The 25,938-nt window shown below is 34.5% G+C and overlaps 1 protein-coding gene across 3 annotated transcripts in view; it reads right to left on the bottom strand.

Annotated features, from left to right (window-relative positions):
- The window catches only part of LOC150090726 (tripartite motif-containing protein 2-like), a 158,611-nt gene that overhangs the window by 4,162 nt on the left and 128,511 nt on the right, over positions 1–25,938 (bottom strand). For all 3 annotated transcript variants that reach the window (XM_090372350.1, XM_090372356.1, XM_090372361.1), the window contains one exon: positions 12,396–12,559. In XM_090372350.1, the coding sequence (XP_090228476.1) occupies positions 12,407–12,559 (153 nt within the window). In that variant the 3' untranslated portion in view covers positions 12,396–12,406. The remainder of the gene's footprint in view (positions 1–12,395; positions 12,560–25,938) is intronic.

Here is a 25,938-nt window from a genome sequence, read left to right as displayed (position 1 = left end):
ACACTTCTTTATATGTCTGTTTGATAAAGGACTTATGATCACTATAAGGGGCCCTGAAATTAGATGGCATCACATTTGTAGCAATTTTAGCAGCTAAATCTGCCTGCTCGTTTCCTAGGATTCCAACGTGTCCAGGGATCCAGCAAAATATTACGAGCTGTCCACATCCATGAAGTGCTAATAACTCTGCCAAAATTTTCTGTATCAGAGGATGACTAGGGAAGGATTTACACTGTAGAGCATTAACAGCACTTAACGAGTCCATATATATGATGGATTTAGCGTACGAAGCTTCTTTTATATTCTCTAGGGCTAGTAGAATACCATATAACTCTGAGGTATAAGTACTGCATTCTAGTGGGAGCTGTCTGGAGATAGTGGCATTTGGTAGTACTACAGCTGTGCCAACTTTATTACCAGTTTTGGATCCATTTGTGTATAGTTGAATGAAGCTGCTAAACTCGGTGGAGTGAGCCATATGTATTTGTCTAATGTAAATATCGGAGAAGTTATTCTTTCCCCATTGCTGAAAATATCTATCAATATGTACCGGAGGCAATTGCCATGGCTGGGTTTCCATGCTCGTATCCTGGAGAGTGTTAGAAAACTTCAGGCCCCAGCTTGTGATCAAAGCTTGAAGCCTAATGCCAGATGGTTTGTTGTAATGCCGTTTAGTTTGATAGATTTCTCTCCATTTTGGCATGAAGAGGCATTGCCACATGGGATGATGTGGGAGACTGCTGATTTTGGCTGCATAATTTAGTAGTAGAGTTTCTCGCCTAAGGTGTAACGGTGGTTCATAGGCTTCGGTATAGAGGCTTAAGATTGGTGATGTGCAAAAAGACCCCAGTGCAACTCTTAGTGCACTGTGGTGTACAGGATCGAGCCATTTCAATACACTTGACCTGGCCGAGTCATATGCAGGAGACCCATAGTCTAACCGGGATCTGATCAGTGAGTGATATAGATGTAACAGCACGTAACGATCTGCACCCCATGACATAGAAGAAATTACTCTGAGAAGATTTAGTTTTCTAAGACAACTTGTACGAATATGTTTTATACGTTCTACGAAGTTTAATTTTTTATCAAGTATTAAACCAAGAAATCTAATACTAGGTTGGAAAGTAATACAATAAGAATCCAACTGAAGGTCTGGATCCAGATGTAAAGAACGTTTGCGACAGAAGTGCACAGCAGTCGTTTTTGGTTTAGAAAGCCGATATTGATTATTTTTGGGCCAAGAGACTATTTTGTTAATGGTGCCTTGTAGTTGTCTTTCAATAAGTCTCATGTTTTGAGAATGACATGGCATGGCAAGATCGTCAGTGTACAAGTATGCATCAACTGTGTTAGGTATGCACTTAGTAATAGAATCAATCCTAATGGCAAAGAGTGTGGCACTCAACACTGATCCTTGGGGAACTCCCTCTTCTTGTACATATGCTTGAGATAATGAAGAGTGGAATCGGACCTGAAAGGATCTATTGCCTAGAAAGTTCTTAATAAATTTTGGGAGATGACCCTGAAGTCCAAATTTATGCAAGTCCTGAAGAATCCCATATCACCAAGTTGTATCAAAGGCTTTTTCGATGTCAAAACATACCATGACTAGGTGTTCATTTCTCAGGAACGCGTTCTGGATATTTGTTTCGGCCTTGATAATGAGATCAAGCGTACATCTTTTTCTCCGGAAACCACACTGACTTGGACTTAGAATGTTTTGAATCTCTAAAAACCATGTCAGTCTGGCGTTAACTATTTTTTCCAATGTTTTTCCCAGACAACTGGTTAGAGAAATAGGACAGTAATTTTTGGGATCTGTGTGGTCTTTCCCTGGTCTCGGGAAAGCTAGCACATAAGAATGGCACCAGCTAGCAAGGTAATACTCCTCTAAGAAAATTCTGTTATACAGTTGTAAGAGGACAGTTAATGATTCCTCACTTAAATGACAGATCATGTGTAATAAATCCCGTCGGGACCTGGAGCACTGTTTTTCACTCGTGCAAGTGCATTAACGCAATTCATTCATGGTCAGTGGCAGATTATAAGAATGAAGGATGACAGTATTAAAATTTAGTTTGTATTTTTCTGTCTGGGATTTTAACAATTGAAACGCTGGTTCATATGTGGCAACAGCTGAAAGTATTTCAAACAAAGTACCTAAGGCATTGGCAATTTCTATAGGTTCAGAGATTTCCTTCCCTTTTACAAGTAGAATAGGAGAAGTTGTCTGCGAGTATTTATCATTAATTCTTTTGATTTTTTTCCATATTGTAGAAGTATCTGTGGATCTGTTTATGGTGGAGGCATAATGCGCCCATGCTTATTTTTTACTCTCTAGTCTTATATGACGAGCTTTAGCTCTGACTCTCTTAAACTGTAGGAGGTTAGCTGTGGTTGGATGTTTTCAAAAAATATTCCAATATTTGTTCCTTTCTTTTTTAGCACTGTTGCATGCTTCGTTCCACCACATTTTTGGATGAAGCCGGATTTTGGATGATGATTTTGGTATAGCAGTCTCGAATGCTTTCATTATTTTATCTGTAATGTAGCTTACGGCAGAATCAATTGTGTGGGTTGCTATGAAGACAGTATCTAAGTGAGCTATTTCTTGGTATTTAGTCCAGTTAGCCTTAGCAAATTTCCAGGTTGTCCTAATGTTACTCCGAGGAGTAGAACTTATACAGAAAGTACAGATGATAGGAAAGTGATTGCTACCGCGAGGGTTATTAGTAACGGCCCAGTCTATGAGAGGAAATATCACTGGAGAGCATATTGAAAGCTCAATAGCAGAGGTTGAGCCAGATGGTAAATGCACGTATGTGTGAGCACCAGTGTTTAAAATAGTCAGGTTATGTTTATCTAAAAATTTTTCAATTATCTGTCCTCTGGAGTCAAGATGTTGAGAACCCCATAGCAGGTGATGGCCATTCCAGTCACCCATAATACAAAAGGGAGCCGGTATTTGCATTACTAAATTATCTAAATCAGCAAAGGTGTATGTATGATTTGGTGATAGATACAATGAAACTAATGTTATTGTGATTCAAAAGGTGACACGGACAGCAATTTCCTCTAAAAATGTTTACGGGGGGGGATAGGTCTAGAGGCACCAAAGAGTTCACTATGAGTGCTACTCCTCCATGAGCTAAATTAGATGAGTTTCTATCTTTTCTATACATATTGTAATGCTTAATTGCCATAGATATTGCATTTGTGAGATTTGTTTCTTGAATGCATACTGCAACAGGCTTGTATTCAGATAGGAGATCGTAAAAGTCGTCAAAGTTAGCACGGAGCCCACGGACAATTCCACTGAATAACTGTATCCATTGTTTGGTTTTAGCTAGTGTCTGCTAACTTCTGTGAGGTAGTTTGCTTATGCCTGTCTATTTTTCCTTTTTCTTTCTTTGAGAAGACTGGTCTGCTTGTGTCAATGTCACCTTCTGGATGAATTTCAAGGAATGTGTCATCTTCATCGGCTTTTTCATCAGTGTCCATGGTATCAGATCTGAATGTGTGTGTATCAGTTCTTTCAGAGCTCTTAGTTTGTACTTTCGGTTGCTGATTGGGATTCTTATCTGGAGGTATTGTTACCAGTGTATTTACTTCTTGGGTTGCATATTTGGAGGGAGATTGTTCTTTTAATGAAGTAAGTAATGATTTCACCCAACCAGATATAGAGATATTTGGAGGGACGGAGCAGTCAGTCTGAGTTGATATTGAGCGTAGCTGTTGAGTAACTGAGGCGTACGTAGATGATTTAGTAGGGATTGCAAAGTGTTTCTTTGCCTCTCGATATGACACTTTGTTCTCTATTTTATATTTCTGAATGTTCTTCTCTCTTTTCCATTGGATACAGTCCTTAGAGAAGGCAGAATGATTTCCATGGCAGTTAGGACAGTTTTGGGTTTCATTATTACAGTCCATATGTGTGTGTTCTTTTGAACCACAAGAAGCACAAGTGACTATACCTCTGCACACAGTTTGCGAATGACCGAATTTTTGGCACTTAAAGCACCGGACTGGGTTGGGAATGTACGGTCGAACACGGCATCTGAGATATCCAGCGCTTTTATAGTTGTGGGGAGATTTGGTGACTTAAATGTCAATGTGACTGTTCGTGTACGGAAAAGGCTCTCCATCTTTTTTGATGACAATTCTTTTTGCCTGGACTACATTTTGGTTGCTTAATTCACAGACAAGTTCATCCTCCGATACATTTAGAAGATCCCATTCAGATATTACCCCTTTAGAGGAGTTCAAGGTAGCATGTGGGGTAACCTTTGTGGGAATTCCACCAAAGGTAAATATTTTCAAGTCTTTCAACATGTCTGTGTTCACTCATCTACACTAATAGGTCTCCAGATCTTAGTCACTGAACCATTTTTGGAGGCCCAGCCACATTTTCGAGACATTTCTGAATCAAAAATGGGAAGAGTTTACTCAATGGTTGGTCTGTGGAGGAATGCAATATTAAGAAGAGCGGAGCAGAAAAATCTGTCCCTTCTTTTTTTTTGTCTCTTAGCATGGGATTTATTCAAATTATCATGGTCGTCATGTCTATTTGAATCTGGATCAAGAGATCCATAGTAGGACTGTTTTGTGTTGTCCATAGTTGCTCCTTTTAGTCCCGGGAGAGTGGATTTCTTCTCCCAGGCTTCCAGCCCTGCCACGTGGAGGCAGGAGTGGTGCCACCAGTGACCAAGCGATAAGGTTGTTAGTGTTAGTGCGTTAGTAGATTAGTCTTATATACAAGAAGAAAGATGGCTTTCCTTTCTGTTGAGTAAGCTGACTTCTGTACTTTAGAAGAGCAAAATTATATAACTTTGGAAATTATAAAATAACGTTCAATTACAATCAATCACTCTTTTAAGAAAATCGCTTTCAAATCACTGAAGAATCACTTTAGTCACTCGCTTGGCACTCGGGGAGCCCAGGTGAAAGGGGTGCACTGCACACTCAGGAAGAGCAAAATGGCCAACCCCTGCATGGAGGAGTTTGGAGTTAGAGGAGACTTGACCCAAGACCGAAAAGAATGGTATAGAACTCAAAAGCTGATCGCAAATAAATGAGACTAAGCTATAGAAGAAGAGAATTATTTACTGTATGTTGTCTTCAGTGTTCGGTGATGGAATTTGCACACAATTCCAAGGTCATTATATTCAGTCCTTGGTGGACAACTGAGTTGTGGGTCCAACTTCCAGTAGTGTTCCTGATCAGTGAAAAGTCATACAAGATTTTGTAGTATTCATGTTAAAACTAAATTGTTGCAGATATAAAAAAAAGTGTCCATGTTTTGATTGTTGAATATAGACTTAATACTGGCAAGAATTTTAAGGCTGTCTGCATAATTAAGAATGCTGCTGTGCAAATTTGTATAAGGTTGAATTATAAGTGCAACCAAAGACCATAAAAATTCTACCTTGAGGCATCCCAACTTAGATTTTGATATGCTCTGTGTTTGTCACACAAGTTTAGGATTCTGTCAGTAAGAGGCTTTAGAGAAAAAAATCAAAGACTAAATTTTCATATAATTCTTTTGAGCTTCTCTGTCTGTAAATAATATGCTACCTCATTTAATTATTCATTAGTTAGGAACTATGCCTTAACTATAGACAGTTAAAAAAAAAAAAAAAAAAAGCAATTTTCCTCAGAAATCTAAAAATTAAATCTACTAAGTTTGATACTATAGGATCCTAACAAGTCATAGATGGCACTTAGGGAATAATATTTTTCAAATCTACCTGAGTACCAAGCTTGTTACTACAGCACTGCCAATGCTGGATTTATTATGGTACAGAAGCACACTTGCTCCAATGTCACTGGGGAGGGAGACTAAACCAACACATTACTGTTGTTCCAGTGTTTTCCAAGACTTTTTTTAGGGCTTTTAAAAATGTGCCAGGGTCCCAGACTACCTAAATCTGGCATCAGGCACTACTGTTGCTAAGCAAAAATTATAAAAACTGGGAAGCTAATTTCATTAGGCTTCACTGAAAAAGCACCTGTTTAGTGAACAAGTAGAAAATAGAAGTATAAGTAAACAGAAAATCCCTACAGAACAATGCACAATGCATATGTTTTGAATCCATGATGATATGAAACATAGCATGCCATTTCAGATTCTGAAATTTGGCTAATTTGGACTACCCATTTGAGCATTATTAAACTTTCCTTCAATAAAGTTGTATCCTTTTCCTTGAAGATATAAAAAAAAAAAAAAAAAAATCAGTTTACACTCTTAGATGGCTGCATGGGGATTACAGGAATTTACAAGACAGTGGCTACAAGAATACGGTACAATTGTATTAACAAACTTCAAGGGGACTAAATTTTTACATTTGTAATAACAAGATCTGCCAAAAGTGTCAAAAATTGACTATTTTCTTTGCTACATATAACTTTAACTTATGCCTTGTTTAAAAATAATAAGAATAATACACATTTTGTTTAGATTTTCTTTTATTTATAACATAAACCAAGAGAAAAGGATCAACATCAGTCTAAGTTTGCTGATTATACAAATGTTTGCTGAGTGGTTAAAACAGTAATCGGGGTATGATACCTGCAATGAGACCTAGAAAAATTAGGAAGATAGGCTGAGAAATGGTAATTGAAGTTTAACATTGACAAATGCAAGGTACTGCATATGAGTTACAGTAATCGCAGAATAACATCCCAATTAGGTGGTATATTATTCTGGAATTACTGTCACAACACTCAGTGTAGTGGAGAATGAAAAATACTTGGAGGTAATTGCTCAGTGAGAGGTCAAACATGGCTGATAGGACAGCTCTTTGGGTTTTGTCAATGATATATAGGAATTTTGCCAGCAGGGAAAAGGTGATTATCCCAGTGCATAAGGCATTGGTTGGACAACATCTTGAGTACTGTATACAGGTCTAGAAACCTCATTTTAGGAAGGGCATAAATCTGTTGGAATGGGTACAGAGAAGAGCAATGAGATTAGTGAGAGAAAAAAAGGGCACTCTTACCAAGAAAGGCTTCATTTCTGCAACTTGCAGCATCTGAAGTCTAGGCACCTGCAAGGAGATTTGATTGAGGAGTTTAAGGCTTTGAATGGATTGAGTAAGTTTGATGTTCAAATGGAATTCCTTCTTGCTTAGACTGCACACGAGGGGACATAAATTCGAATTGAGGAAGGATGCTTGCAAGATAGATGTATGGAAGTTTGCCATCAGCCAGCAGGTAATTGATTTATAAGACCAAACTTCCACCAATGAACTATCCACTTGAATAAATTTGAATAAATTAAGGGAAGAACTATAGACAAACTATTAGAGGGGATGGACAAGCAAAACGGTAAGTGCAGTTTTTTTTGGCTGATGTTGTATAAGCTTGCTTTCTTGCATTGTTTGCCAATACTAATACTAAAAACTGAAAAGAAAATATAATATACATATAATTAGCATCAAAAACTAGTAAAAGAAGAATTACAGTCTTAATATCAAAGGAAACATACCAATTAAATTAATAAAGAAAGATTCAAATTTCACTTGCACAGCTTTTGTCTTATACGTAATTTTAACTATAGCACAGATATCAAATGCAATAGTTGTTTTTTTTATCAATGTTATTGCTGGCCAGTACATTCTCTATTATATTCAATACATTTTAGGCATATTTTTTTGAAGACAGTGTGTGTGGTTTTTCACTTCCATCGCTGACGATAAAAACTTCATCATTTTGCTTTTTGCTCAGCGGCTCTTCTGCCACTGGCATCAGGTGCATATTCAGGGATGGGCAGGGGGGGGGGGAAGCTCCCCTTAACCAAAATTTTGACATTAAAGAAAAAGAATGCAGGAGGCATTCTAAGAAAAAAAAAAAACAAACTGAAAAGCCTGGTCGTCATGTCCCCCTCCCTTACAATGATACCTGGATATGCCACTGACTGGCATTGCTGTGGGAGCAACTTCATCATCCACTTTAACAAACTTCATATGCTCCTTCAAAGTCTTCCATTTCTCAACATTGCTATCACACTCATTTGCTGGACCATCTTTTTTTAATGATATTTTCTCCAAAGCCATTTGATGCAATATTGTCTCATGCAATAGCAACATTACACTTGATGCAATACTGTCTTAAGAAATAAAAGCATTGTGGATAAAATTCAAGACACAGTGGCTACAAATTATTCCCTCCTATGTTGTAGATCAGTATCTTATCAGAGGATTCCATATGCTCTTTTGAGGTTATATATAAATCCGTGATCCAATAGCTGCAAAAAACTGGTGGTATTGGGAGACAAAAAAAAAAAAAAACTGCCATAAATTTGTCAACTTAAGTGTTTCAGTAAAATGTTCTGTTTTTTTTCTGAAGCCACTCTTCTCTCAATTTTCAATAACCAAGATTGAAACATTTTGTCCATAGGTCAAGCACTTCAACTGGCCCCATAACTGCAGGGAAGTGTTTTAACTAATTTAAAACAACTTGGTATAAAAAATTTAACAATCACAAGCTGGGAGGGATTAGATTTATACTGCTATTTATACATTGCAACATAACAGAATAGTGATTCTTTGTTTACTTAATTTTCCACCATTGCAAAATTGAAGTATCAAGTGTTTTGTTCAGGAGAAAATTACAAAAGATAACCTTGTATATAAAAGATAATCTTGTCAAAAGATTAAAAAATATCCTTTCTCTCAGATTTTCACATTTGTACAAACACAACAGTTCTGTACAAATGGGAGCCAGCCACTGCTGCATTTAAGTTGCTGATTCCATGTTGGAGAGTGAGAGAATTAATCTTTCTTTCAAAATTGGTCCTGATATTGGTAAATTAGATGCACACATTTTTTGGTATCATTCAAAAAGTTTTCTTTCAAGCTCTTCATGTTTGGCATCACAAATTCATTTCCTGTTATTTTTTTTTTTCTTGCTACTCCAGTATCATACACTTAAATTTTTCTCTGTTTTTCAATATTATAGATAAAACAATATTGACAGAATGGAACAATTTTACTTTGTTCCATCCTATCAGCTTCTTGTACTGTTAGATGGGGTTTAATATAAACAAACTATAAATTAATTTTAAAGACACCAGTTTAAAAATGCACAAAAAATAGATTATAACAAAGGACTTTGAACACAGGGTAACAACTGCAACTTACCTTAATGATGTTTTTCAGAGTGTATTTATGTAGTAGCTACCACAAACTAGCTTTTTTTACATAAAATTAAATTCTAATAAGTTACTGCTACCTTTTAGGAAAATTAAGAAAAGGTGATAATATGCATGCTGGTTGTTGGGAAATAACAGGACAACCGTGTCACACTTTGTATTAATCATACAAAATAACAATTTTTCTCTCTGAGTAAAAATTGACTTTGTAATACATATTAACTACATTTTGTAATTAACAAATGTTTATATAGAAAAGTCTATCCTTTTGCAGGAGAACGATATGTGCTTTGTAAAAGTGAGAATTTTATATAAACTGAGTTTGTATTATTATTATTAACCATATGGTGCAAGGAAGCTTGAGCCTTATGCTGCACCAGCCAAAAAAAAATTCTGAATTACCCTGAGAGAGAGAGAGAGAGAGAGAGAGAGAGAGAGAGAGAGAGAGAGAGAGAGAGAGAGAGAGAGAGAGAGAGAACAAGAGTCAGAAGTAGAAGGGAATCACCAAGAAAGAGAAGAATGATGATATCCTGCTCAGGACCCTGGGTGTTCCAAGCCCATACTCACCAGATGTGAGTCCCTGGGGTTCATTAACAACATTCTACCATATTTTGTGGTGTCATGTAAATTTGACATTGGCTCGATATGTGCACACTAACCAATCACAGTCAATCTAGCATTGACTAAGGTTGTGCTGGAGGATCTAGTTGGCTAAGTTCCTAAAGATAAAGCAAACTGCTCATGCAAATGTGGTGGGTGTACAGTTTGCTTTACTGTTATTCCCATGAATATTTCTATAATCATGTGAGTATTTTGTTGATACTGTCCTGTTACAATCATGGAAGGCATTTTGCCCCCCCCCTCAAATTGGCTTATCTTATAAATATTTGAGAATTCTCTGCAGAATAGTATCCAAATGCTTATCATACATCTACAATTTTTGTGTCAATACTAGTGGGCTACCCTGTGTGATTACACCTTCTGGGAATTTCTCCAAGACAAATCACATCTGAAGTAAATTGTTAAGGAAATGAAGATATAAATTTCAGCTTTTGTAGAGTGGATCAATCAAAAAAAAAAAAAAAAAAAAAACCAATTAGCAACAAAAAAAAGTAAGTTTTAAATAAGTATTCACATAGCTGTTGGCAGGAAAGCAATTCTGTTTTTTTTTTTTTTTTGTAATCATCTCCCACTTCGTACTCTCCTATACCGGGTGATACAGGATATGTATGACATGTGCATTCACAAACCAAATGACATGTTGTTCAAGCAGAAAAATCTAGAACAACTCATGGGGGAAACCAAGCATCCACTTCCTGACATTGGCTAACTACAACCCTGACTGAAGAGGCCTAAAGAAATCTTCCAGTCAGATGGGACTAGAATCAAAACCTCTCCAAATGAGTGGCAGGCAGTGATGTATCATGCTGACAAAGCTGCCACAGAGTACATATTTGCATTATGAGATCATATTTTGGTTCACATAATTAATACAATCATTATCATCATGAACTTAGTCTGGCTTAGGTCTTTTAAGACCAGTTCCTTTGTAGCTCTTGGAGGTGATCTTGATCTTGCCATCACTGTCTGGGTCAACCTACATCTCTCTTGCCTGTAGGTTTGTAGTTACAAAGGCTAATTTTGGGATCCAGTCTGGGTGCATTCTTTCTATGTGGCTGATCCATTTTTTTCTGATACCTTTTTATGTCATTAACTATGCTATCTACTCTTAATTTCTTTGATGATTTAGTCTTGTAAAGCCTAATAATGGTCTTAAAAATCTCATTTGTGCTGCTTCTAGTTTTTGGGCATCTTTCTTATTTATGACCCAAGTCCCACAACAGTAGAAGAGGGCTGATTTTGAAGTGATGTTGTGCAGCTGTAATTTTGTTTCAGTTGTCATTTGTTTTCTGAAGTGGTGTTTCATCATTCCGTTCATTTTATTACATTTTTGTAGTTTAGTGTGGATGTCTTTCCCTTCATTTGATATTAAATTTTCCAAATAGGTGAAATCAGATATTTTTTCTATTATTTTGTCATCAATAACAATTTTGACTCTTTGTATGTTTTTTTACACATAATCCCATTGATTTTGTTTTGAGGTGGAGATTTTCATCTCTTACTTTTTGCCCATTGTATTCAGTTCATTAGCTGTTATAACTTGATCAACAGCATATAATATAGTTTGGATTTTATTCCTGTTGTTCAACTGTATTCTGTTGTTAACTGTTTGTTTCCATTCTTTAATAATTTTACTGATGTAGACAGTTCACATCCTTGTTTGATTTCTTTGCTGGTGTTAATTGGGTCTGATAGTTGGCCGTTAGAATATTTTATGCAGACTTTTGAGTTTTTATATAGGCTTTGTATCACTTTCCGGAGTTGGGTTGGGACATTTTCTTCATGTAGAATCTGCCAAAGTTTTTCCTGGTTTACATTGTCATATGCTTTTTCATAATCAATAAACAGCAGGAATGTTGGTAAGTTAAATTCTCTTCTTTTTTCCAAAATTTGTTGTAATGAGAAAATGGCATCTATTGTGCTTCTCCCTTTTCTGAAACCACATTGTTGTTCTTCTAAGAACTGTTCACTGTATTTATTAAGTTCATTCTTTAGGTACATTACAGTAAGCTTTGAAGCAGTTGACAGCAGTGTTATCCCTCTGCAGTTATTAGGGTTATTTCTGGAGCCTTTTTTGTGTAAATTGATTACTATTAATGTTTTCCAATCTTTGGGTATCTGTTGCTTATGCCATATGATGTTATTTTTTTTTTGATTTTTGTAATATTAACTCTAGTTCTTCCATTGTTATATTTTCTTCATCTTCGGTTATCACAGATTCACCTTCCAATTCTCTAGTGCCAGGGTTATACCATAGTTTGGAATAGTGTTGCTTCCAGTCTGCTTGAGAGATGGAGTTTTTTTTATTTGTTCATTTGTGCCTAGTTGTAATTCCTTAAAAATGTTGAAACCTGTTCTCTGTGGGCCAGTGATATCACATTCTAAGGATTTAACAAATTTGTCCCAGTCATCTTGTTAAGATTCTTCTGGTTAGTTTTCTGACTTCTGCTCTAAGCTTTTTATATTTTATGTGTAGATGTAGGTCTTTAGTTTGTAGGAACAGTTTATGGGCCTTTTTTTTTTTGTCATTGATTTTTTGTTTCAATTCTTCATTCTAAGTTCGATCAATATAACTGATAACAATATTCAGTAAATAAATAATTTCTGTTAAAACACATACCTTATTTTCTGTTACTGGAGATATTTGTAAATTTTGTAGCAGTGATTTCCAGAGTCAGCTACAACAACATGGCCATCTGAACTAAGGCCCAAGCCTTGTGGTCCATATAATGGATCAGTATTACTGTTTACAAAAGATAAAAATGATCCGCTGCTGTCAAAGACCTAAATGAAAATAGCAAAAAAAAAAAAAAAAAAAAGAGAAAATGGATGAGAACATTCAAATATTGGACAAAATGTACTCAAAGCTTAAAACATTATTTTGAAAAATAAAATCCTCTAGTGTGTTTTTATTATGCAAGAATTCACTGGGGTAACTAAACACTGAAGGTTGTAGTTGTTATTCAGAAGAAGTTATATAGTATGATGCACAAGTTCACTTAATAACTGAAAAAAAAAATAAAACCTGAATCCTCTGGGTGTAGCAAATCATTTACATTTGGTGCTTTACAAGTACAATAGAGTCTCTTATACAGACATATAGTGGAAACTTTCTTTCCTTCTTCAGTATTTGTAAAATAATACGAGAAGTTTACCTCAATATAATACGTAACACTTTTGTATGATACTCTCCAGAAATTAAAACGAAAAAATCGAAAATCTTAAAAATAGAGTAACAAATAATTAAAAATCAATTTTAACACAATTAAAAATAAGAAAATTAATTAAAAGAATTAAACGAAAAAAATTGCAAAAAGATTTTCTTTCTGAAGCTGACAACCAGTGGCGGATTAAGGATAGTTGGGGCCCCTAGGCAAATTATATTTGCTCCCCCCCCCAAAATAATAATAAAAAAAAAAGAATAAAAAATAAATAAAAGTTAGGTGGCAAATAAATGAAATTTTGTACTTTTGAATTTTTCGCTTAAATTAATCAAGATTTTTATGATGTTTACTGAAAACATTAATCTATTTTAGAACACTATAGGAAAATGTCTTTGCTTGGGGCCCCCCAAAGCCTAGGGCCCTTAGGCACTTGCCTCATTGCCTTAATGGGTAATCCGTCACTGCTGACAATGCTTATCAACCGTATTGAGCATTACAGCTCTGGTTCATACTATCTAATTTGCTTCTTCAGTGTCCAATTGCCTCTGCTGTTGCACCTTCAGTCATCAATCAAAGAACCTCTTTTGGCTTCTTTTACTAGTGACTAAAAATGCATTAATAAAATCAGTAACATGCTAAAGAAGAAAGAGCCTTGTGGATTCACATACCCATAGGACTATGTTTATTCAGCTACTAAACATTTTAGTATTTACACCAAAGCAACTAAGCCTGCGAGGCATTATTATAATGCATCTCTAAATTCCTGGTTTTCTATGGTCATCTTGCCTATTTGCTGAATAAAAAAATACCAAAATTTCCAAGAGAGAAAACTATGCAACCTTCATTGGAGGGTTGCACAGTTTTCAACTAACTCAACCACAAAGTAACAAAATACCATAAACTTGCCTTGTTTTCAAATTCCATCAAAATGGAATAGGAACCTGGCTGTTTTCCATGTAATGTGGAATAATAGCAATCATAGCCACTATTCTAGTTGTAAGTAAAAAAGTTGTAAGGGCATTCATAAAGGAAAATAACTTAAAAGCTCTATTTCTCTTAATTTTATTCTTTTTCAAATTATGTTTCTATAGTTAATAATCCCCGGGGACTCTTATTTGGTGAGTATGGGCTTGCCACACCCAGGGTCCTGAGCTGGATATCATCATTCTTCTCTTTTCTTTCCTTTCTTGGTGATTCCCTTCTACTTTTTTGACTCTCTCTCTCTCTCGGTAACTCAGGATTTTTTTTTTTTTTTTCTTCTGGTGCAGCAAAAGCTCCAGGCTTCCTTGCACCATATAGCTAATGATAATAAATCATTTACCCTTCTATAATTTATGTATCATACAAGACAAAAAATTACTATCTTGTTTAAGTCGTGTATACACATGCTCAGTACCATTTACATATTTGGCTATCCTGAAAGAACTTGGGAATGTAATTAAGGGAGTTAAAAGAACATTTGCAATGAAAAAGGTTTTCTGCCTATTTATTTGCAAGTCTATTATTAACCTTGGAAAAAAAAAAAAAAAAAAAAGCACACTAGCTACCAAAAATTTTTTTGTGAATCTTAGTATTCCTTATACGTGATATTTGCCCCTGATCTGCATCATTAGTTTTTAATTGAATAAGTATAGTTATAAAAAATCCTTTAAGGCTACCACTCCTCTGTCTCAATTTTCCATAGTTTTGGATACTATTAAATTCTACCCACTTCATGACCCAATCTTCTATGACCCACTTCTACCCAATCCAAAGCAGTCAAGAATTTTTTTTTTTTTTGATACCAAGACTGTTGTTTGTAATGATATTTTTGATTTTATTATACAATATAGCATCAGAATTTAAAATAAGCTTTTAAAGTCCTTCATTTCAACTATTTCTTTCCATTTAGCCTTTAAAAAAATCTGATTAACTATGCAGTAGTATCACATGGCCAGACTAATCCTGCCAGAAAATATTTATTGCTAGTGCCACTTATTGGAAATTATTAGTTATGTTTTGAAACTTCTTATTGGTATCTTTAGTCTTGCATGTGCTGCTTTTTCAACTAATTTATACTGTTGTTCGCCCTGTGTAAACTGTGAAAATGATATCACAATGTCTGAGGGACATTGTGATATAATTTAAGTTACTCCATTTTGGCTGGCTGTGTCCAGTCGTCATTCACTGTATAGTGAATGCTTTATTTTATCACAGTGGTAAGTTATCATTATAAGTTATTATTATAATATATATATATATATATATATTATGTATAATAAATATATTATTATAAATTATATATAGAATTATTATATTAAAATTGTTTTTGTTCCATTGTTATTAATCCCAAATAAAAGTAAATTATTATTTATTAGTATGGTAGTCTTATTATTATGTAAAAAATAATAGGATGCATTTCTACTGCAAGTATTGACATCAATTTCTGTATCTGAGTCAGAGTCATGCAGAATTTTCCTGCAGAAAATGTCACAAGGGCCTCGAAAAACAGCTGCATAATGTTATGTTATTATTTCGCGATTACAATATTTATTACTTATACAGGGCAGAATAAGTTATTTTTTCAATGAAAAATGTTCATTTCAAAGTGTTTCCTTAATTACTGTATAAATTTCTTGTTCTGGAATAATGCAGAAGTTTTGTGCTAATGTCTTTGCCAATTTAAATTTGGCAGTTTGATGTTTTTTTATTTTATGATTCCAACATGTTTTTAAAATTTTAAGCAAAATTAATACACATTTTGTTTCATTAAAACTAATGAGTATTTCTAACAAACAGGGAATTTACAATATTTTGAATTATTATTAAAAAAATAATAATAATAAACTTAATAAGTACTGCAATCTACTGGTGAAAGATCAAGTATTAGTACTATCACAATTTAAAATATTCAATATTTTTTTCAAATACTAAGGTTAAAGTTTGGAGTCTTCAGACTATGGCAATACTACAGTATATTAATAATATTTCCACTACTACTAATCATAATGATTTTTGGGCATTTTCATCATGTTTGGGCATACAGCATGAATTTTAGTAACATTTTTGCTAGAATGTATTACTTTATAAATCTTAGGCAATATTTTAGGCAATAGACTGAGTGAGAGAGAGATCTGAGCTTAACTTGTCATGTGTTATCTTTAATCAAAACTTTATACCATTTCTTGAAGTTGCTCTAGAAAATGTAACAGAGTTGACCATGCGCAAACACTGGTTCGGCACACAATCCAACTTCATCTAATGACTAACACTGTGATTTGCTAATGCCATTTCAAATTTTAAACAACTTAGTACCATTGTGAGCAGTACAGTAGCTAACATGGCTGCCCTCTCTGAATGGAAATAGCCTGCAATTTGATTATTATTGTCAATTGAGGTCAAAGAATACTTCAGTTGGAAACAGAAGATGCCTTTATGGGCTATTCTTACTCTGTGATCAAGCTAGTCTGTCTTTAGATCTTGTGGTTCATGTGTTCAAATCCATCTAATGCATTCTAGTGAAAGGTGTTGCTAATAATGAGATTAATTGTTCTGATTTTGTGCCAAGCCAAATAAGGCCATGAGGAATCAGTGTGTTCTGTTTGTAAATTGCATACATTCTATAGTTGGTTTTGTTGGATAATATAAAAAAAAAAAAAAATGGAATTTACAGGACAGTAAATGTTGCAACCTATGCTCAATATTACTGTCCTGCTCAGCTACAACATGAAAAATGCCAAAAAAGTTCCTCTAGCATAGATGACACTTGATTTCCAACATTTTCTTGACTGTGTGGAAGGATGATTATTGCAAGAAGATGTGGAAGGATGATCCAGCGTACCAGGGCCGGCCCGAACAAAAGCGGGGCCCGGTGCAAAGTTGACTTGCGGGGCCTTGATACAAATTTGTACAACAAAATAATTTATTGCATTTTGATATTTATTACATTGCACAAATTGGTTTAGTAAGGATTACATGAAAATGATAAATAATTAAATTATTTTAATAAACTTAACATTTCAATCACAAAAAAATCTTTAATAAATCAAATAAGAAAAATAATTGCTTCATATACTTATAAAATAAAATTTGGTATGCGACTTAATCGAATAAGGTCACAATATGCGACTTTTGTTTCATTTTCTTACATGTTTTATAGCAAATTTGTTGATAATATCATCATAATTTAGTTTTCTGGCTATTTCGGATTCGATAGATAAAATGGCTAAGGAGGTAAATCGTTCTTGACTAATGCGAGATCAAGTAATTTTTTATTATTTTCAATCTTGAGAAAGATCTTTCTGCAGATGCGACAGTAATTGGTAAGGTTAATATAATTTTCAGAGCAGTAACAAAATTTGGATACAATTCAAATAAATTATTTTTCAGTAAATATTGTAATATTTGTAATATTGTGATCCTGGAAGGCAAAACTCGACAACAAATTTTGATTTCATTAAATAAATCAATGCAATCAATATCATTTTGCAAGGTAGCATTTAAGTCTTTGCAACATTTAAGAAGATCGTTTTCAGTCAGTTTTTGAATATTATCCGAATTATATAAAAAACCATATGATGTCTCATGTTCGTGATAAATTTTGAATCTTTTCTTAAAAGAAATAATCGCACTATCAATTATGACTAGAAAATATTGAATTCAGAAATATTCTTCGCCTGATGAAATAGGCTGATCAGTTCCTTCATAACAAAATTGCTTTGTTTTTCGTCCAGTTCTTTGATTCTTAAATTCAGATGTCACTTGTAATTCTTCAGCTATTTCCTTTGCAGTTATTAAAGAAGATTTGAATCCCAATTCATGATACTGTTCAAAAAAATTTAAAAGGCCTTTTAAATGTGAATTTGCAGTATTGATATCTATATTTGAATTTTGAAATATCTTGCTCACAATATTTACTTCATTCAGTATGTCATACCAAATGACCAAACTTAATAAAAATTCAAATGAAGTAAGTTTATTTTCGATTGATTGGATTTCGGATTTCGTTTTCATGTCACTGGTATGTTCATAAAGGTATTTCAAAGCTAGAGAAAATTGTGGTACTTGGTATCTCACAGATTTTAAGGCGACATTCCCACATCGTTTCTGACAGTGGTTTTGGAGTAAGATGTTTTACATGCTCTTTTAATATATCCCAGTGTATCACAAAACTTGCAAAAATATTATATATGCTTTGTAAAGTCTCAAAAAATGAATTTGCAAGAGAAGATGATTTTGAAATGTCTCCAAGAACTAAATTCAAATTATGACTTCCGCAGGGCACATACTGTGCTTTGGAATTCTTTTACAGGACAAGTGCTTTGGTCAAACCAGTATTATTAACTTAAAATTTTCTCAGAAGAAAATTTAAGTCGACTTTTTGAATAATTTCGAATTCACTCGATCTCTCGAAGGTAGAAAACGAAAAAGGGCCGAGAAAACCTAGTCAGTGTATATATAGCCTTTAGAGTACGATAACTATGCAAACGCTGGCAACATATAATCGTACTTCTGAGCGACTTGTAAGGAGAGACATTTTAAATATATTTGAAAGAAAATATATTTTTCCGTGTTCTTTGGAGAATCCTTGGCGGGCTTTCAGATAATGTTAATAACATGATTATTGACATTTTATTTCTTATGTATATTAAAAATATGGCCATTTTATGGTGATGTCACTAGATTTTGCGACAGTATTAAAACAAAAAAAAAAAATTAAACCATTTTTATTTTGCAAAATCAGTCAGTGGCACCATTCGCACCCCCCCCCCCCTCGGGCCGGCTCTGCAGTGTACCAGCTTCAATGGCCAAAACCCAAGCATTAATCATATATTTAAAAGGTATTGCTAAGATGCAGAAACTAATCATAATTACAGAAAATGTATCTGCAAAATATCGTGCATACAACACAGTAAAAGAGGTCTGCAGGTATCTCTGATTGTAATATTGCATTATAATCTTTATCAACTAAGAAGTGTGTAACATGTGCTCCAATAATATTTGTTATTTTAACAGATTTGGTATAAGTTATAAAGGTCTGTGTTTTGATAAAGAATACCTCTGCTCATCAACCCAATTTATTAACAACCACTTTCCTTTGAAACTGAACTACAAACTTTAAACCTATCACATAAATATATATTTGTTATTGGTTTTAATGCTTTCATTAAAAAATGATTTGACTCAAGTCTGTACTTGTATTAAAATAAATTTTTTAGTTTACATTACAGAATGGACATACAGGGTCAGAGGAGTTTACAAGACTATCACCATTTAAATGTTTTGGCTAAATACTGATGTGCTAACTATTGCTGTAAATCCTACAGGGTTCAGTGCTGGGCCAATTGTTGTTTTCTGTATTTATTGCTGATACAATAAAAGTAAATCAGCCTTAATGTTTTTTAAGTTTGCAGATGGTACAAAGGTTGGCAGGGTGGTTAATGACAGTAAGGAAGGTATGCTGCAAGAAATGGAAAAATTAGGCAGGTGGGCTGAGAAATGGCAACTGAAGTTGAACAATGACAAATGCAAAGGTACTGCATATGGGTAGCAGTAACCCCAGAGTAACGTACCAACTGTGCAGTATTACACTCAGGATAGTGGAAAATAAAAAGGGCATGGGAATAATTGTGCAGTCAGATATGACATTCTCTGAGCAGTGCAGATAGGCTGCCAGGGCATCTCATGGGGGGGTTTTGTCAATGATATACAGAAATATTGCTAGCAAGGATAAGGAGGTGATTATCGCATTGTTATAAGGAAATGGTCAGACCACATCTTGAGTACTGCATACAGGTCTGGAGGCTTCATTTTAGGAAGGATGTGGACAGGGGTGAGCCATCCTGAGGGTGCAAGTGGGTGCATTGCACCCATACACCAACGTTGAAGGGGCGCCTGTAAACATGAAACTTACATACACATATGAAGAAAATTTGAAGGGGGTGCCAAATTTCAATTGGCACCCAGGTGCCACATACCCTAGTAACACCCCTGGATGTAGATCTGTTTATTGCTGGAACAAACTTCCATCTGTTGTTGTGGAAGTAAATAGTTTGAATAAATTCAAAGAAGAACTAGACAAACTATTGGCGGGGATGGATAGGTGAAATGGAATTTTTTTTTGGCTAATGCTATATAAGCTTGTTTTCTTGCACATTTTCCACTATTAATATTAAACCACATATCACACATAATTTATATATATGTTTTTAATAACCAGTTTCCAAAAATTGGCAAAAAGTGGCTGAATGCCATCATTGGCTATTACCTTGAGCAATATTAAATTCAGAAAACTTCTTTCGAGAAATTAAACTAACAAACATTATTAATATTACACTATGAAAAATATGTTTATTTTACAGTATAAAGTTATACCACTTTCCAGGCATCTTGGCCACAAGCAAACTAGACAGGAAAGGGTTACAAATTACTACTTTTCCCCAGCTACAGTAATCTACGATATTTAAGTTTCTACTCTACATTCCACCCTGTAGGGTGCAGGCTGTTTCCAGGATTTAAATTTATTTGATAACTTCACATAGTTAAATTGGTGTTTCCGTAATCATGGATTCCAAACTGAATAAATAAAGATTTTTTTTTTTTTTCAATTAACTAATTAACTTTACTAATTAATAATTCTAATGTTTAATTTTGTAATAAAATATTTTTTAAAAGTCAATTGTATTCAAAGAATTTTTAGAATGCACATTGATAAATGTCAAGAATTAGTATTATGATTCTAAGTTTAGTATATTTGAATCAACTAGTTTCACAATTAATCTTTGAGTTGAGTTTAGTATTCTTTTATGACCATTAAAGTAATCCTTGAGTTTTGTATTCTTTTGATCCTGCACTGACCAGGTTTAAAAGTAACTAAAGTTTGCACTTATATTAATATAAAGAAATTTCCAGTTTATACTACAGAATGGACACTGGACACAAGGTTAGACTTTACAAGATAGACAGAATATAAGAATGTCACTATTAAGTTTAAATGTTTTAGCTAAATACTGATGTGCAAACTATTGCAGTAAATCATATTTCACACATAATATATATATTTATACTAGTGTGTGTGTGTGTGTGTGTGTGTGTGTGTGTGTGTGTGTGTGTGTGACCCCGGGGACTCACATCTGGTGAGTATGGGCTTGGCAAACCCAGGGTTCCTGAGCTAGATATCATCCTTCTTCTCTTTCTTGGTGATTCCTTCCTCTCTCTCTCTCTCTCTCTCTCTCTCTCAGGCTAACTTGGGAATTTTTTTTGGCTGGTGCAGCATAAGCCTCAGGCTTCTTTGTACCATATGGCTAATAATAATAATAATAATATATATATATAAGGCTTTTTTTTCCCTGCTGGAACAGCATTCTGGAATTTAAAAGGAAATTTAAAAAATCATATATTTAAAATAAAAAAAATTATTTATTATTACTAATGCCGTTAGCATGTTGTGTCAACGGAGAATTAAGCTAGATGCACAGCTTGACTTTGTAATCTTTATAAAAACATAAATCTTTATATAAATAATACCTATTAAATTAGTTTTGTCCAATTTACTATACTTGTGTAATTTGAAATGTCAAATTAGCACTTATGATGCCATTATTTAAAATCATCACTGGGAGCAGGAATGCAGGTGGAGAGACAAAAGTAACAAGTGGCCAAAATGATAAATAATAGTTTTCCGAGATCTCGGGGGGGGGGGGGGGGATTCAAAACTAACTGTTTATGACTTTGTAAAAGCTCTCCAAATTCGAAATTTTGCACCATAATTTTCTAAAAATTTTCCCAGTGAAAGGTGAGGAAGTCCCCCCAATAAAAGGGGCTTCCTCACAGTTTTGGAAATTTATAATTTGCAAACAAAAGCCGTGTGTGTGTGTGTGTGTGTGTGTGTGTGTGTGTGTGTGTGTGTGTGTGTGTGTGTGTGTGTGTGTGTGTGTGTAATAATGATAAAATTGGGGTGAAAAGTTAAGTGATCATAATAGAGAGAGAAAAATAATATGACAGTTGCACCTAATCACACAAAGCAGCAGCAAAGGATAAAAAAGTTTATATATATGAAATAGAAATAAATAAATCTGTTGAAAAGTGTGAAGATGGAGATATAAATTATACAAAATGCCAAAGCTAATAGGAGAAAGATAGCAAAAATTGGAGATACTGAAGGCATGAGAAGGAGAGTAATATCCTATATTATTAGCAAAGGCACATGATGCAAGAAAGCAAGCTTATATAGCATCAGCCGAAAAAAAAATAAATAATAATAAAAAAAAAAAAAAAAAACCCTTATTTCACCCATCCACTCGATCCAAATGTTTGTCAAGTTCTGCCTTGAATCCATTTAAGCTATCAACTTCTACAATGACAAATGGAAGTTTGTTCCAGAAATCAACCACCTACTGGCTAAATGCAAACTTCTGCACATCTATCCTACAACTGCCTTTCCTCAATTTGAATTTATGCCCTCTCAGGCGATTATTCTGAGCAAGAGGAAGAATCCCATCAGCATTGAGCGTGCTCAAACCATTCAAGGCTTTATACACCTCAATCAGATCATCTCGCAGGTGCCTAGTCTCCAGACACTGTAATTTGCAAAACTTAAGCCTTTCTTCCATTCACTAATCTTGTTGCCCTTCTCTGTACTCGTTCCAACAGCTATACATCCTTCTTAAAATGAGGCCTCCAGACCTGTATACAGAACTCAAGGTGTGGCCTGACCATTGCCTTATACAAGGGGATAATCACCTCCTTATCCCTGCTATAAAAATTCCTGTATATCATTGACAAGACACCATGAGCTACTCTTGCAGACCGTCTGCACTGCTCAGAAAACTTCATATCTGCCCACAATTACCCCCAGGTCCTCTTCATTCTCTACCACTGTCAGTGTAGTACCACAGAGCTGATAAGTCACTCTGGGGTTACTGCTTCCCATATGTAGTACTTTGTCAATGTTAAACTTCATTTGCCACCTCTCAGCCCATCTGTTCAACTTTTCTATATCCTTTTGCAGCAGCGTACTGTCATTAGTGTCATTCACAACCTTGCCATCCTTCGTATTGTCTGCAAACTTGGACATTAAGCCTGATATACCATCATCAATATCATTTATGATATAATGAATTAAACAAAGTTATAGAATGAACTAGATAGCCAATTAGAGAGAAGGGAAATGTAAAGCAAAAATGATTAGATTAATATATGGAGTAATAGCAAGCATCAGATAAGGGTGGGATACTTTTGTTATAAGTCCAAGAAAGGGGGAAGAAAAATTACAAAATTAAAATTTGATGTTAGCTAAAAAATAAATATTGATACATAGTAAGGTATTTCTTCAGGGGACTACAGCTGATCATGTATCAAAAACTGTTTCTATGCTTGTCCCTACTTGTGGAAGAAAAGGAAATTTAAACATATGAAAATAAGCAAGAGCAAATAGGATGGTAAAGCAATAGAACTTCCACAAAAATATGGATAAGGTAGTCGAAACATAGTATATGTTGTAAAACATAAGAAATTAAACTAAATTAAGAAGTGAAATAGTAATAAAATTAAAATAAGTGATTACAGTGCTTGCAATAATAGGTGGTTATAAGTGAGTATTAGTAAATGAAGAGACTTAGAAAAAATTTGGGAGAATTTGTATAAGAATGTAAAATAAGATAATGCAAGCAAGTGGTATAAGGCAAGGAGTGAAGTGAGGAAATGGAAAGGATGAAAGTGTAGATAAAAAAGGCGAAGACAAGGAGAGGTTAAGGTCAGTAGGAACATTTGTATCACCCTCGTATTACACTAATAGCTTTACAAACAAGAAAAAAATGAGAAGTAGAAAGATAAAAAGCTAAGAAAAAGATAAAAGGATACTAGGGAGAGCTGGGATTGTAAATTCCCATACTTTTAGGAAGGGCCCTAATTAAGAGAGAGTTAGTAGAAAGAGACTACTACCAGATGCTTGTGATGTAAGAATATTGTAAAAAGCTGAAAAAATAAGAGCCAAGAAAATAATGAGAGCTGAATATATATAAACCAAAAGAATTACAAAGAAGTAGATACTTGCAAATAGAAAGTACAATACAGATACCTGGAATTTCCAAGTAATGCATAGTAAATAGTTAATAAGGTGGGAAAAAAACAGCAGGAAAATATCCAGTTGAGATATAAAAATGTAGTTGGATTGATTCGTATAACTGATGCTAAAGTAGTAACACATTAGAATATGTGTTACCATTTAGCATCAGTTACACATCAGAAAGAATGCCTGGAACTTGCAATAATTTATAGTGAAATGTGGCCTTAAAAGAAAACTATAAAAAGAGGACCGAATTAATGATCTCTATAGTCGCTTTTGATAAAATGTGTAAAAAGATACAAGTAAAACAAAGGAAAGGAGAAAATAATGTACAGCATAATTATAGTGACAGGAAAGTATATACAGTCAACCACCGTATAACATGATACTTTTACAACACGGTTTTGCTCTAACACGATTGATAAATTGCGGCAATCCTCGCACAACATTGTACTTATATAACACAGTTTAGCTCTGACATGATTAGAGAATTTCGGTAAATCTCGTATAACAGGGTATTTTTGAGCTTTTGTGCGGGGAAAACCTGCTATTATGTTGGATGTAATTTTCCCACTGTTGACTCGCTAGTCAAAAAAAAATTGAGAAATCCCTGTATTTTATTTTGTTGGGAAACCCTGTGTTATGTTCTGTGCTATTGAACTTGTGGAAAAAATCAAGATTTCAAAGTTTTGGATAGCACACCAGGCCATCCAAAAGATTAAAGTCATCCAAGAATTGAAGTTATGTTCCTACCACCACAGTTGTACTGGATTAATACAACTTCTTTCAATCAGCCATTATATTCACCTTTAAAACTCATTACATCAGAAAATCGTTACAATGGATTTTGAAAAAAATTTATTCTGAATCTATTGAAGTAATGGAGACATGGAAACATTTCTCAATTGTGGACTGTATTAGAATCATAGCTTTATCGCTGAAAGAAGTAAAAGAGTCAACATTAAATGCGTGTGGAAAAATGGTATGGCTGGAGTCAGTTCATTCAGGAAATATGGTCAAACCAGCAGAAAACGGTAACAGTGCGATAGTAGAACTTGCTACGTCGGCAGGAAGGGAAGTTTTTGATGATATGACTACTGAAGCCCTCGTGTATAGCACAGTTGATAGAATTGCCCTCTTCCCCCATACCGGGCGGAAAAGACCTGAGTTCGAATCCTGTCGATGATGGAAGGAATTTCTATGGGCCTTTTTCACAACGTGACTGAGTTAGTCAGGCTCGGGCCAGGGTAGCATGGTTTTTCTCCCAGAAACTCGGGTTTTCGTCCAGCAAAACAGAAAATCAACCACAGAACACATGCAATTTATAGACAATATACAGAGAGTAACATGGCCTTAGTTGCCGATGCTCCTAAAAAAAATTAAAAATAAAAAAAGATGTGATTACTGAAGACATTCAAGAATTACTGGTAGAAAAAGAGGCTGAAGAATCGGATTTGGTGGAAATGGCATCGGAGGTAAAACCAAATCAATTCAGAGGATGATACCGCAGATGAAAATTCTGAAGTTCCAAGTTTTACACTAAAAGGTATATGGGAAGGCATAAAGTTAGCCGAGCAATTAGAATCTTATTTTTTGAATGCAGATTCTTGAATGAAAGGAGCCCAAAGTTCAAAAGGGAGCTTCAAAAATGCTTAGTTCCATACAGTGAAATTCAAAGATTTATCAAGCAAAAGCAAACAAACCCAATTACTGATTTTTTAAAGAGAGCCGAAGATACCCAAAATCTAGAATGGTGTATTTTTGTTAGTTTTGTTAACATTTTGTTAACGAAATAGTGTATTTTTGTTAGCTTTTGGAAGGTAACCCCCCCTTTTTTGTACTTTTTCTTAGTCATGTAGATTTTATAGGAACCTAACTACCATGTTATACGAGGGTTACCTCTAATGCAAATAGATAGTCGAAAGATATACTTAGAATGGCTAGATTCTGTAGAC

Source organism: Mastigoproctus giganteus, chromosome 1 (genome assembly GCF_048544385.1).
Source record: "Mastigoproctus giganteus isolate SK-2022 chromosome 1, ASM4854438v1, whole genome shotgun sequence".
Lineage (NCBI taxonomy): Eukaryota > Metazoa > Arthropoda > Arachnida > Uropygi > Thelyphonidae > Mastigoproctus > Mastigoproctus giganteus.
The sequence above is the reverse complement of the archived record's forward strand: the minus strand, read 5'-3'. Positions and strand labels throughout refer to the sequence as shown.